Consider the following 14,150-nt stretch of genomic DNA (forward strand, 5'->3'; position numbering starts at 1 on the left):
CCAGCAGAGGTGGGGATACACTGGCACGAAGGAGCCTGGGCACCAGGAGCGAAGGCATGGCTTGGCTTCGTGTCAGTGACTTTGATCGCTGGCGAAGCACAGGAGCCGCCGGATGTGATGGCAGCAATGAAGCAAGTGATTCCCGCACCCGAGCAAAGGCGCTGACTTACCCTGTCGCTCAGATCTCGGGAGACATAGAGCAGAACGTCCGCAGCAACATCTGCAAAGAATTCATCGCCAGAAATCTGTTAAAGACACAACGAGGATTCCATTCCAGTGATGACAAAGGGAGGAAAAGCGACACTAACGAGATCGATCAGGGGCTTCTGATTTAAAGAGCTCATGCAGGGAAACAGCAAATCTGCTGGTTTAAGGATTGCACACCCTGGACTGGATTGGAGGGTCGCCGTCACACCAGGGAAATCTGCTGGTGTCTGTGAGTTACCCCAGATCTACACCAGAGTTGCTGAGAGCAGACGTCCTTTGGACGCTTACACAAAGTCAAACTCAGAATGTCCACCTGAAGCTCCACTCTTGCTTGTGTTTGAAACCTCAGCAGCAAAACCCTTTGGAGGCTAGCAGAGTGAAGGAGAAATCCTCGTCTGGCCAGAGGCCGGCAGAGCGTGGCCAGAGTCCCCGGCTTCAGACAAGCAGAGTTTCCTGGGATAATCTCAAGACAATAGATGGGCCAATAATTTCATCTGCCTCCATTGCAGGTGACAGGTAACCAGGATCCTCAGATCCATCGTACTTGGGGCCTACACTTAGACCCTGTATTGCTCTGGTATGGACACACAGCCTCTCTCTTGCTGATTTATACCCGCTGCTCTGGGAAGCAGGATCACAGTGCCGGGGGAGCCGAGCTCCCAGTGGGGTCCGTGTTCTCGCTCTGCCCTGTCCCCATGGGAAGGCATCTCCACAGGTGCTCAGCTGAGAGATCTTCCCACTTGTGCGGTGCTTTTCCCTCATGGCTCATAGGTTTGATAACTTCCCTCTCACCCCTCTGTGTAACGGGGGTGGAGCCTCAACCTGCAGGCAGCTCATGACTGTCCGAAATGAGCTGCTTCTTGCTGAGATCAGATCTCTGCTCAGGGGCCAATTCTTCTGAGCCTTGATTCAGAGCCTTAAGTTAACACTAGGGCTAAGAGTTACAGTGGGCCTACCTGAAACGCCCTGGCATAGGCCACAGCTAGCTGCCCCTGATCATACAGCATCTTCTCAAAGTGAGGAACATGCCATCTCTGGTCGGTGGAGTAGCGATGGAATCCCTGCAGAGGCAGAAATAGTACATATGCACCAGAGCCCAGCACCGTCCCTGGTCAGCAGTCTGATTATACCTCCAGGGTCTTCTTTCCAACAGAGAACACTTCATGCTACCCAAACAAGGTGCCTCCAAGAGCCATCACTCCAGGCCATCAAACACCCAGCCCCCCTTACCTGAGCAATGTGATCATGAATCCCACCATAGGCCATCATCTTGAGAGTGTGCAGCACCATCTGCAAGGCCCGTGCGCCATCAGGGGATGCCCGGTGTAGGGTCCAGTATGTGAACAGGAAATTTAAATTGACTGCAACACAATAACAAAGCGAAGCACCTGAGGTCAGTCCCATGCCCTGGGCTGCTCCCTTCTGCTGCGATGGCTCAGTTAGGAGACAATGGACTGACCTGGCGTGGGAAACTTTGGAAACTCTGAAAAGCCGCCATATTCCTCATCATATGATTCAGACAGCTGCTGGAAACACCTGGCCATGACCTCTGGAAAAGGTGGGGGTGAATCTTCCCCTTTGATGCCGATCTCAGCCCTTGCCAGCAGCGCTGACATAATCCTCTGGCTATTCTCCAAAAGGGCATTTTTGTTCTGCTTCCACTAGGAGGGAGACCATGAAAGAGCCGGAAGGTCAGTCTTGCCCCATCAGCTGCTCATGGCCTTTGTCCCCTCTTGATGAGGTTCCCTGTGTTAGTCAAATCCAGATTCTGTCTTCAGGCCCCAGTCCAGTTCTTTGGTCCAGCACCCAATGATTCCCCTCCCCAGATCAATTCTAATCAATCTCTAACCTATCCAGAGCTCTGCACCTCTTCCATATGCAGTCCATCAGTGGGTGTTTTTTCTCACTAACTGGCCCCTCATTTGTCCCCACATCCAGTTCGTTTGTCCCCCAAACACACATGTCCCCACTATCCCAACCCCAAATCCAATTTTCCCCATCAACCCTCCAAAACAATCAGTGCTAATGGCGATGGCTAGTCCACTCCCCTGTCCCAGGTTTCTGTGTTTTTCTGATGTTCTGTGTTTTTCTGATGAGGACCCAAAAACCCACCACAAAATCTCAGGATGCAAAAATGTATACCTGATCAGCAATTCGGAGCAGCACCGTCCGAAAGCCAACTTGGTAAATTCCATCTTCAGGAGGGAAATACGTCCCACCTACGAAGGGTTTGAGGTCAGGAGTCAGCCACACACTCATTGGCCAGCCCCCTCCACTGCTGGTGGCCTGCAAGAAAAACCATGGATAAGTGATCATCTCTCGGCCACCCCTTGGTATCATAATGTGTGTATCTAACCCAGGGATGGTGGAGAGGTTCTCTCCACACCTCTTGTCATGCATGTCCCCTTTCTTGTCATCATCCCACGTCAGACCCACCTCCTCACCTGCACAAAGGTCATGTAAACTTTATCCACATCTGGTCGCTCCTCACGATCCACTTTTATGCACACAAAGTTGTCGTTCAGAATCTTGCCGATCTCTTTGTTCTTGAAGGACTCCTGCTCCATCACGTGGCACCAGTGGCAGGTGGAATAGCCGACTGAAAACAAACACTGTCGATTAAAGAAAGGTTCCAAGCTGAATAGTGGGACAAATGTCCTACTAATGAAATCTATTCACTGTGGAATACTCTCCCAAGGGGATGCCCATTGAATGGGACAGTTACAAATCGGATTGGAGTGTAAACTTCAGGGAATGAATCTGCATTGGAGGAATGTAGGTTAAGTCACCCTGTCATTTCCATCTCTAACCCCTATGATTTTGCCCCACAGACTCTTGTAAACAAGAAGAAGCCCATTGGATAAGAACATAAGAACGGACATACTGGGTCGGACCGAAGGTCCATCTTGCCCAGTATCCTGTCTTCCGACAGTGGCCAATGCCTGGTATTTCAGAGGGAATGAACCAAATAGGTAAACAGCAAGTGATCCATCCCCTGTCGCCCATTCCCAGCTTCTGGCAAACAGTGGCTAGGGACGCTTCAGAACATGGTTTTGCCCAGTTTAAACTAGTGTTCATTTAAGGGCGAGTCTACATGTGGGAATTAACCAGAACTGATAATGCTTAATCCACTTTGGAGGTGGATTAAGCAAAACCTGAAAACAGCACTCTTATTCTGGATTAAGTGTATCCACACAGAAAGGTATTCAGGAATAGCTATAGTCATTTAAATTCACATCCTATCTTATTCTGGAATAACCTCAGTGTAGACAAACCCTAAACCTGTCTGATCCTCTCATGCTGATACAAAGTACAAGGTTATCAGACAATCTTCTCAAATGATCTCCAGTGCCGTTCACACACCACCTTGACACAAAGATGCATGGCCTATGGTGTAATTTACATAACCACGCATGGGAAAGCTCAGTGCATTTGCTCTTGGGTTACCTGACAGAAATATCAGCTTGTTTTCTTTCTTTGATTTATCAAAGGCTTCCTGGCCCCACGGGTACCTGAGAGAAAAGAAAAAAGGGGGCTTCTGCCATGAGGGCTGCTGGGTTTTAGAATATATTTTACGCTGGCTGAGGACCAGTTATAAGATGGGAGGCAATCAGTGTGCTCGTTGTGGATAATCAAGTCCTATTCTGGGTTCTGGACTGTAGCACACAGTCACCTCCTGCCCCACAAGGTTATCACAAATCTGAGCATACAGGATATGAAGGGAAGAACTCCACAGCCTCAGGGTAACACATGCACACACACACAACTCCATACCATCAGGGTGATACCCACCCCACACACACATATCAATGTCCCTAATGGAAAACTCTGGTTGTACATTTAAGCTAGTGGTGGGCAACCTGCAGCCCGGAGGCCAAAGGGTGCCCACCATGGATTTAAGCTGTGCTGCCATCCATCCCAGATCCCACGGACCCTACCCAGCTTCACAGTTGGTAAAATGAAAGGGAAGAGGGGAAGGCTCTCTCTCTCACCAGTCCACCGGATTGTGGGCATGCTGGAGGAGGTAGGGAGACTTCTCGTTAATCAGACGGTTGGTGTAACGATGGATGCTAGATCGGCTGCTTTTCCCTCCTGTGGCCATGGCTGGGCCCCCTCTCAGAAACACAGTCCTGTGACAAGGAACACAAAGGTTTGTTAGCATCACTCATCCCCGAAGACGAGTAAGACACCAAAGTCCCAAGAACTGCTAAGGACTGGATCAGCATATGGCCAGGCTTCTTGAGATCCCTGTACACACCCGCACAGCCCGGCGTGATCCCCGGTGGGCTGGGGGCAGCAGTGTAGTCAGTCTGTATCTGTGAACGCTGCTGGTTCCTCACTGCAAACCCAAGGCTGGAGTTGTGAGCTGTGACACTAATCTCTTGGGTTACCGCAGGGGTCTGGGTTGAGGTGACTTAGGCCCCACCAGCACAAAGCTAGCTCAAGCACGCCCCCAGTGGGCAGGGGAAGGAGTGTTAATGCTGCCATTGTGATGCGGGAGCTGTGTCATAGCCCAGCTGAGAGTGGCTCCCACAGTCCCAGGTGCACAGCTGCAGCAGCGGAGGGTTGTGTCCTCTTCCTCCAGCCAAATATCATCTCCTTAGCCATACTCCAGAAGGTTACCTGCTCAGCATGCACACGGCTCTTCTCCCTAGAGCCCCCAGCCCCCAATAGGTATGCTGCTCCTTTGAGCCCACTCCAAAACCCTTCCCTTTCTGGCCAACACAGACCATCCACCGGTATAAAGCTCAGAACTGCCACCTCATTCTGCTGCAGGTACCTGTACTCCAGTCCCACAGTATGTCTCACAACACCCCTGCGAGGAAGGGGACAGTTATCTTCCCCACTCTTCCAGCTGGGGAACCAAGGCACAGAAAAGCAAAGTGACTCGCCCTCAGGTCACACGTGGTGGGCGTAAGCAACTGAACCCAGGTCTCACAAGTCCCCAGCCAGTGCCCTAACCTGGACCACACACAACCTCCTAGCACCCCAAGGAAACTCAGCCCTCAGGATCCTCTGTGCTGAACCACTCCCCCCCTCCCCCGCAAACATCTCTCCTTTTACCTCCTAACTGTACCCACAGACCTGAAAAGGCCTCACAGCCTCAGCCTTGCCTCGCTCCACAAGGAGACCAGCAACAGAGACTTTACATTTACGCAGCTCCAAAACATGCCAGATGCTCCTCACACTGATCCAAAGACAAGGTCTCTCCTTGGAGTTCCCAACCTAAACAGGCTTGAAGCCAACAAAGGATAAGAAGTAACATACACAAGTAATTCAGTGTTCTGCATGGGGTCACCTTGTCTCTTGGGTCCCACACTTTTTGTGGGGCTCATCTTTTCTCACTCTCTTGCCATCATTTTGGAGGAGACCAAGGACCTGGTGGGCCTTGTGAATGGAGTAAACTCCTAAAATGGGACATGAAGGAGGAGGAGAGGATGCAGACAGGGTGGAGCAGGTCTGGAAGGAGGTTCCGGGGGGGATATGGGAGACAGAGCAAAGACAAGAGCAAGAGAAGGGAATGAAGGGGAAGGTTAACTGCAAAGCTTGGGCCAAGAGAAGACAGGCAGGTAGAGTAGACAAAAATACAGGGGATTAGTATGGAGCGATCCTGACGTTACACAGCCTCTGGGATCAGCTCCAAAGACTGCAACCCACAAAAAAATCAATGCTGCATCAGACAGATGTTCAGGCATCGGCACGGCATTGAACACCCTAACAGAGAGGAATGGGGCTCAGATTCAGGGACAGGCAAATGAGGCAGCTGATCTCTCCCTGGCCATTACCAATCAGAATGAGGATCAGTGGCAGGCTGAACAAACAGATAACTCCCAAGTGCAACACTGGGTCAGATCTAGCTGTAGAGAACACTTACTCTCATACTGCGATGAACGGAATGCCTCAGTCCTAGGGGTGGCCAAAGGGAATAGGGATATAAGGGGGCTGGCAATTTTTCTTGACCAGCAGTAGGACAGATAGGGAACCTTATTGCAACCTCCACCCTTTCTGTTTGTTGAATCCCCCAGTTGCCTCTTGTCATGCACTTAACGTGTACCGTTTTCAGAGTAACAGCCGTGTTAGTCTGTATTCGCAAAAAGAAAAGGAGTGCTTGTGGCACCTTAGAGACTAACCAATTTATTTGAGCATGAGCACAGCTCACGAAAGCTCATGCTCAAATAAACTGGTTAGTCTCTAAGGTGCCACAAGTCCTCCTTTTCTTTTAACGTGTACAGGGTTTAGCACAATAGGCCGCCTAGGTGCTGCCAGATTCAGAATACAAATCATGCCTCATAATAATGGCAGCAGGGAGGACAATACTCCTGGGTGTGGCAGAAACTCTCTCTGGGCCAGACTAGGGGGAGCAAAGGGATCATGAACTGCCAGGGACAGAGACCACTGCCCCCCCATGGATCAGCACCAATGACAGACAAGGGGATCCTATTGGGGCAGACAACATCTCTCTTGGATCAGTATCCTAGACAGGGAGTGGGTCAGACAGAACCACCCAAGTGTCTGGAGCAGCAAGAACACAGGGGGCTCCCACCAAAACCCAGAACCACACATTCCCCCCAGCCTTTCTTCGGGGCTGGACCAAAGACAAGCCAGGGAATCTCACTGGGTCAGAGAACCACACGCCCCTTTGGAACAGCGCCAGACCGAGGGGGGCGGATCCCATTGGGTCAAATAGAGCAGCCTCCCGCCCCCAATCCTGTGGGGGGGGGATCGCCCTGGGCCTGACAGAACCACCTCCCCCCCCTTTGGATCCGTCCCGGGAGGGCTGCTCCCCTCGGGGATCCGGCGGGGCTGTGACCATGTCAGCCGTGTCCCCGGCTTCCCGAGCCGGCCCCAATCCCTGGCCCGGCTCCGTTCGGGCTCCCTCCGGGCTCTGCCCCGGTACCTGCGAGTCCAAGCGGTTCGGCTCGCTCCGGCCCGGCGGGACAGCAGGCAGCAGCCGCGGCGCAGGAGGGGGGCGGAGATCATGGCCGCCGCCAGCGACCTCCTCCCGTGCTCGGGCTGCGGGGAGGCCGGCAGGGGGCGGCAGCGGTCGGCCAGAGCGCGGAGCGGCCGGACAGCCCCGGGCCCACGGGGAGGGATAGGCCCTGCTGCGCCGGGGAGGAGGAGCCCGGCCGCGGCTAGGGCCTTCCGGCCGCCCGCACTCGGGGATCACCGGGGGGCTGAGTCCCCAGGGCCGGGGCGTCCCTGGCTCAGGCTCAAGGGGTGACCCTGGCTCTGGGAGTGACCCTGGGGCTGAGTCCCCAGGACGGGGGTGACCCTGGCTCTGAGTCCCCAGGACGGGGTGACCCTGGCTCTGGGAGTGACCCTGGCTCTGAGTCCCCAGGACGGGGGTGACCCTGGCTCTGAGTCCCCAGGACGGGGGTGACCCTGGCTCTGGGAGGGACCCTGGGGCTGAGTCCCCAGGACAGGGCTCCTGGGACATTAGGCGTCAAATACGGGACTGGTGATCATCCTGCACTGCACACACAGTCAGAGTCCCCGCCAGTATTGTCAACACCATGTATGCAAAAAGCATGAGTCAGGAGACTGAAAACAATAATAAAACTGGGGGGCTCTTTATTCACCTCCTGGGCTTTGAACCTTTAAAGGGGGGGGGGTCACATTTTCCAGTTTTTCTCTGCAACCATGAGAGAGAGAGAAACATCCATTTTTTAAGAATGAACACTGAGATTCATGTGACTCCAGGAGCTGCGGCTTTCAGAGAAATGCCAAATATCATGAGAGTCGGCGATAATCCAGAACGTCTACTCTAGCCCCCACCTCTGCCCACCTGAGCGGGGAAAAGGTGTGTCCTAATCACATGCTAGCTAACATGAGGTAACTAACATCAGGTGAACGCCTAGGGAAGACAAGGCAGTCTGTAGTTTTCACACCTTAACAACTCAAAGTAAACACTGGGGGAGCATGGGTCTATCACCACCTGGTAATGTGTTAACACTACAACTGCCTTGTCTTCCTAGGATTTTACCTCGTATTAGTTAACTCTTGTGAGCTAGCATGAGGTAAGTTCACACCTTTTTTTCCTGGGGAAAAAAGGCCACGCTATCCCCAAAAGGTTTTTTTCCCCTTTTCCTCTACCCTTCCCCAAGTCGCTAGTGTCTCTGTGCCTTTATGCTGGTGGTTGTGGCCAAAAAGAGCTTCCACCACCATCTGCTACCCCCCAGTGTAGATGGCTGCCTTCCCATATGTGGGCTGAGCCAATTTCCCCACTCCTGCACAAGCTGCCTAAAGCACCACGGATGCTTCAATGCAGCTTGATCAGGGCAGGCCGACGTGTCAGAATGACTGTAGGAGAATCCCCCTGCTCCTCCTTAGTCACTCTGAAATCATCAGGATCTGTCTGTGCCAGATCACTTCAAAATAGCCTGTTCTTGATCTGTGGCGATCAGTGACTGAAACCTTCTGCGGAAGGCTAAGTGGTTTTATCACCCACCATAAGCAATGGAGACCAATTTCACCCTTGTGTAACGCTCATGTAGTCGGACTCAGATGCAACAACCATTAACTCAATGGAGCTAAACACCAGGGATACATTTGTCCTGGGGCTCCAATGTCGTGGGATGTTTCCTTTCAGAGTGAATATTCAGAACCTATCAGTTTATGTTCACCCATACTGTACGTTTTGACTGAAGGGAACAGAGTAGCCTTTTAGCGTAGCAGCCGTGTTAGTCTGTATTCGCAAAAAGAAAAGGAGTACTTGTGGCACCTTCGAGACTAACCAATTTATTTGAGCATTGTCCATGTAATTTCCTGTGGGCAGCTAACTCTAATAGCTCTCTCGTGTGAGCCCTTCTGCCTTTGCTGTTTCCTTCGTTGGCGGAGCAGCAGATTCTAGCTTTAGAGAACTGAGGTGGGGATTTTCAAAAGCACCGTAGCCTTGGTTCTACTACCGCATCACCACCCCGTGGTGTAGCTTGATTGCTCCTGGTAACTCGACTCCCAGCCACACACAAAGCCCTCACCCATGCACAGTCGTGCTAGTAACATGACTAGGCCAGCACAACTGGAGGTATAGGGCAGCCCTCACAGGCTTGTCTTCCTTCCAAAGTTAACTCCTGTTATCACTCAAGTGTTGCCCACTAACTTGAATCACTTCCACACACAAAAGTCCTTGGGCACCACTGCATTTCAGTTAAGTTTGTACCACTGCATTTCAGTTAAGTTGGCTGGGCCCATCGGGGGTATAGGCTAAAGCTGGAGCCAGCACAATGTGTCGGCTGCTAACACAACCATTCTAGTGTGGTTGCTGACTAGCTCCATTAAAGTGCCACACTTTAAAGTGCCACACTTTGCCACACACAAAGTCCTCCAATGCCTTCCCACCATTTCCCGCCCCCGTACGCAGGAAGGACAGATGACTTCTCCCACAGTTCACTGGGAAAGAATTGACAGAGTGGCTCCCCTTTCTGCAGGGCAAAGAACTGGGGGACATGACCCCAGAAGGCTTAATGACTCACATGAGTGAGTGCAGCACCAGCAGGGACATAGTGTTAATTCAAAGGAACAAGTGTTAATTCATAAGATTGGCCATACTGGGTCAGACCAAAGGTCCATCTAGCCCAGTATCCTGTCTTCCTACAGTGGCCAATGCCAGTTGCTTCAGAGGGAATGAACAGAATAGATAATCATCAAGTGATCCATCCCCCATCGTAGCACGGCTGTTTTCACTCAAGTTCGGCTAACTCGACAGAAGTAACTTGAGTGTTGATAACTTGATATCAATAGGAGTCAGGCACCTAGGTGCCTTTGAAAATCCCATAAGGTACCTAGCTGCCTCTTTAGGTGCCTAAATAGCTTTAAACATGTGGCCCTTAAGTTCTCTGATTCATTTATAAAATGGGGATCATGATGGTGACCCACCTTTGTACAGTGCTTTGAGATCTATGGATGAAAACCACTCAATAAATATTAAGTATTATTATTTATGAGTCCTTCATGGTCCTGAGCAATGAACAGTCTATTACGGACCCAATCCCTCTTAGGTTTGGTATCCAGATCAGGATTCCCTGCAATCCAAGGTCTTTTGGGAAAGCAATGGAGAACTATGTTCTTGTCTATGAGTTCACAGTATGGCCCGAGAGATGTATTCACCTCCTCTGGATGCTTATAATGGACCGCAACATGAATTAAGCCCATGCAGAACAACTCCCAACTGTTTGCACTTACTCTTCAGCTACAATAATTTGGTGTTTCACCCAGAGAAACAATGAGGGTACATTAATAAAATTCATCCAGTACATGAGAGAGGACAATCTGTCAGAAAGTAGAGTGCAGCAGTATAGAGCATCTGCCAACCTACATCACATCCCACACCAACTCTGCGTGGCTGGTTCCTCCTTGTCTGCAGTCCCATGTCGGTTGGAGGCCCAGCACTCGCTTGCCATCACGCCTAGAAAAATAACAAGGCTTGATGGGTTTGTTGTGCCTTTTTTCCCTGCCCGGCATCAGCTTTTCTGAGCCAAGGAGGTTGCTCCACTCCAGGCTCCTTCTGCAGCTGCCTTACTATTCAATTAACTGCTCGGCATTGATCTGCTTTTAAGTGCCACAGGGTAACCTGCACACCTGCGCTCCCCCCCAGCCCAGCTCACACCAAAGCGGAGAAGGACTGGGCCACATTAACCTCCCCCTGCCTCCTGTTAGCTCTTGAGCATCGATTTCCTATTTGTGCAGCGGTGAGGAGAAAAAAGAGGCCTGACAAAGCACAATGCTGTCCTTTTACTGGCGTTTATTAATGACACTGTGGGAGGCAAAGCACATTTTTGCTAAGGGGGTTGATTTAGTGCTGCAATAGATTGGCTCCCCCCAGCCCCGGCCCCGCGACTCCATGTTTGTTTGCTGCAGGTTGTGAAGAGAAGCTGGTCTTAAATATTTGTTGTCATGAAGGTATGAAACAAGCAGCGCTGCTTGGTAATTGCCAGATGAGTGATCATTCCCCCAAACCCCGGCGTCAGCGCCTTGGTGAGCTGATTTGAATTTCCAAACGCTTGGAGTCTGACGGGTACAATGTAGCTGCAGTGCCCGGAGCACAGGGAGCCTGACTAAATTGATTACCTGCTAAACCCAGGCAGATTGTTTCTATTTTGTTCCTGCTGTGCCTTTTGGAGGGGGTGGAGATGGAGGGATGTTATGTAACACAGGAAAAGCTTTTGCAGCAAAAAAGATCCACGTGCAGTGCAGATTTCAGGACTGCAAAGGCAGGCCCCTTCGAGAGCTGGAATATATGACATTCGCTTCTTCCCCAGCGGATGGCTTGAAATGTTTTTTTTTTTCTTTTCTTTTCTTTTTTTTTTATTTTATTTTATTTTTTGCTTTATGTCTTGACTTGATGATCTTTTAGTAACAGCTATAACACCTTGTTCCACTGGCATCTTTTCTCTGAAGCCATGTCAGCTTTCCCCATTGCTCCTCCATCCTGACCCTTTAAGAGAGGAGTCTTCAGGCTCTGTGTTCATTCAGAGTTAGCAGTCCACCACCGCTTGCTATGCTCTGCCCCCCTGCCATAGAGGAACCCTTCACACTTCAACCCCATTTCAGCCCTCATGTGTTGGGTTGGAAGGTGATCATCAGTTGGAGTCAGGCAAAAATTCCCCCCTGCCATTGTAGCTGGGGTGGGGGGTGCTGCCTCCCTCTGTAGCCTTTGCCACTGGGCACGGTCAAAGCCAAGAGAATGGCACAGATGGATCAGTGGACTTGTTCCAATATTATTCCTGTTCATCCTCTAAGTTACACTGAAAAGGCTCTGGAATTTTGTGGTGGCTGAGAACGGCGAGGGATCTTTGCAAACATGGTGTAGGTGGCCCTGTCCGGTCTGTAAGGAGCCTGTGCAGCAGTCTGTGCTCCGAGAGACAGCCCAGAAAGTGAAACTTTGGGAGGAGGGGGTCAAAGGTGGGTTTAAACCATCTGTGCGCAGGGTGTCTGCAGTTTCCAGTATAAACTAGAGCAGTCCTGGGGGTGCTCTAACTTCTGGCAGCCAACACTGAGCTGTGCTGAAGCCCAGATTCCCCCATTGAGCAGGATGCTACTGACCTGTCCCCAGGCATGGCCTCTGCACTGGGAGCTACCTGTAAAGGGGGCAGCATAGGGCCACTTACATTGGCCCTACAGTATCATAGCAGCCCTGCAGCCCCTGTATGTTGACAGAACAGTGTACAGAGTCTGGGGTGGTGGCCAGAAGTGGCCCCCCCTGTTACATGACAAAGGAGTTTCCCATTTTACTGTAATTCATTTGGGGAGAAAGCTTGTAACTCGTCAAGAGTTATAGTCATTGTGAGACATGTATGGGTGATATTTAAGGAATAATGTAATAGGGTTGCCAGGTGTCCAGTTTTTTACCAGAATGCCCAGTCGGAAAGGGACCCTGGCAGCTCTGGTCAGCACCACTGATCAGGCCGTTAAAAGTCCGGTCAGCGGTGCAGCGGTGCTAAGGCAGGCTTCCTGCCTGCCCTGGCTCCACACAGCTCCCGGAAGTGGCACACATGTCCCTGCAGCCCTTAGGCACAGGGGCAGCCAGGGAGGCTCCACGTGCTGTCCCCGCTCCGAGCATCAGCTCTGCAGCTCCCATTGGCCAGGATCCATGGCCAATGGGATCTGCGGGGGCGGTGCCTGCGGGCTAGCGCAGTGTGCGGAGCCTGCCTTAGCCCCGCTGCGATGCCAACTAGGAGCCACCTGAGGTAAGCACCACCTGGCTGAAGCCCAACACCCCAAACCTCCTCCCACACACCACTCCTCCCAACTCCCTGCCCCAGGTTGGAAACCCATCCTGCACCCCAACCCCCGGCTCCAGCTCTGAGCCCCTCCCACAACCTAACTTCCTCCCGGAGCCCGAACCCTGTACCTCCTCCCGCACCCCAACTCCTGACCCCAGCCCGCAGCCCCCTCCTGCACTCCAAACCCCTCGTCCCTGGCTCCACCCCAGAGCCCGCACCCCCAGCTGGAGCCCTCATCCCCTCCCGCAGCCCAGTGAAAGTGAATGAAGGTGGGGAAGAGCGAGTGATGGAGGGATGGGGGATGGAGTGAGTGGGGGCACGGCCTCGGAGAAGGGGTGGGATGGGGCAGGGCAAGGGTGTATGGTTTCGTGCAATTAGAAAGTTGGCAACCCTATTAGGTAGCTATATTGAACGTTTGCTGTATGGACTTGGAGTAAAAGTTAATCACCAGGGGATAATGCGTCTCAGTGGTAGCCCATTCAAGCAGGAGGGAGTTGTCACCCTGCCTTGGTTAGCCACTGATGTAATACCAGGCTCAATTGTCTAGCCTTGTTCCACCCCAAGACATTCAATGAAAAACCGTCAGAGACAACCGCAAACAATCAAAATCGCTTGGAGGTGAAAAAGGAACATTACAACAGATGGGGGATCACCTTGGCTCTGGATAAAGACAAAAGAATGTTTCAGTATACCACAGGGTGGGGAAAGGCCTCTGGATCCATTCACTGAGCAGACATCTTGGGGAGCGGGGGATGTGCTCATGAAAAATTGGATACTGGTTCCCGTGAAGCCAGCCAGCCAACCCTGCAACAGGCTGAACTTTGAGGAGAAAACCTACTTTATTAGCTAGGAAAGGTAACTGTGAGTAAGTGTAGATCCTAGTTTGCGTTTGATGATTTTGTTTTGTATTGTAACCATTTGTTTCCATCCCTGACACTTGTTTCTAGGAGAATCACTATCCTTTCTCAAATAAACCTTCTTTTGTTTTATTACAAGTGCTGTGTGCTGGTGGGGGAGGGCGGACGGGTGTTAAGATAAAACTGGCGCACTGAGACACACTGCTCTTTGGGGGCAGAGGATGTGGGATTTCTGTAAGTAGCCAGTGCCAGGGACCAGCTATCACAGGGGAATGCTTCAAAGGGACTCAGGGACTGGGCTGCAGGGATTGTTAACCTGCAAGGCGAAATCAGGGCTGGCATAACCCGTAGGAGAGTGGTTTGA

At 51.6% G+C, this 14,150-nt stretch overlaps 1 protein-coding gene across 3 annotated transcripts in view; it reads right to left on the bottom strand.

The window, feature by feature from the left end:
• Positions 1-7,226, bottom strand: part of SPATA20 (spermatogenesis associated 20) — a 29,939-nt gene extending 22,713 nt beyond the window's left edge. Inside the window, exons 1-10 of one of the 3 annotated variants that reach the window (XM_073310384.1) lie at positions 7,106-7,181; positions 5,507-5,753; positions 4,200-4,337; positions 3,655-3,719; positions 2,652-2,806; positions 2,350-2,493; positions 1,667-1,868; positions 1,438-1,568; positions 1,164-1,268; positions 171-245 (exon numbers count right to left, since the gene is read on the bottom strand). In XM_073310384.1, the coding sequence (XP_073166485.1) occupies positions 171-245; positions 1,164-1,268; positions 1,438-1,568; positions 1,667-1,868; positions 2,350-2,493; positions 2,652-2,806; positions 3,655-3,719; positions 4,200-4,309 (987 nt within the window). In that variant the 5' untranslated portion in view covers positions 4,310-4,337; positions 5,507-5,753; positions 7,106-7,181. Of the gene's footprint in view, positions 1-170; positions 246-1,163; positions 1,269-1,437; positions 1,569-1,666; positions 1,869-2,349; positions 2,494-2,651; positions 2,807-3,654; positions 3,720-4,199; positions 4,338-5,506; positions 5,754-7,105 lie in introns of all 3 variants that reach the window. The other 2 variants (XM_073310385.1, XM_073310383.1) reach the window with 2 other exon arrangements.
• Positions 7,227-14,150: the final 6,924 nt, after the last annotated feature.

Source organism: Lepidochelys kempii, chromosome 14, assembly GCF_965140265.1.
Source record: "Lepidochelys kempii isolate rLepKem1 chromosome 14, rLepKem1.hap2, whole genome shotgun sequence".
NCBI lineage: Eukaryota > Metazoa > Chordata > Testudines > Cheloniidae > Lepidochelys > Lepidochelys kempii.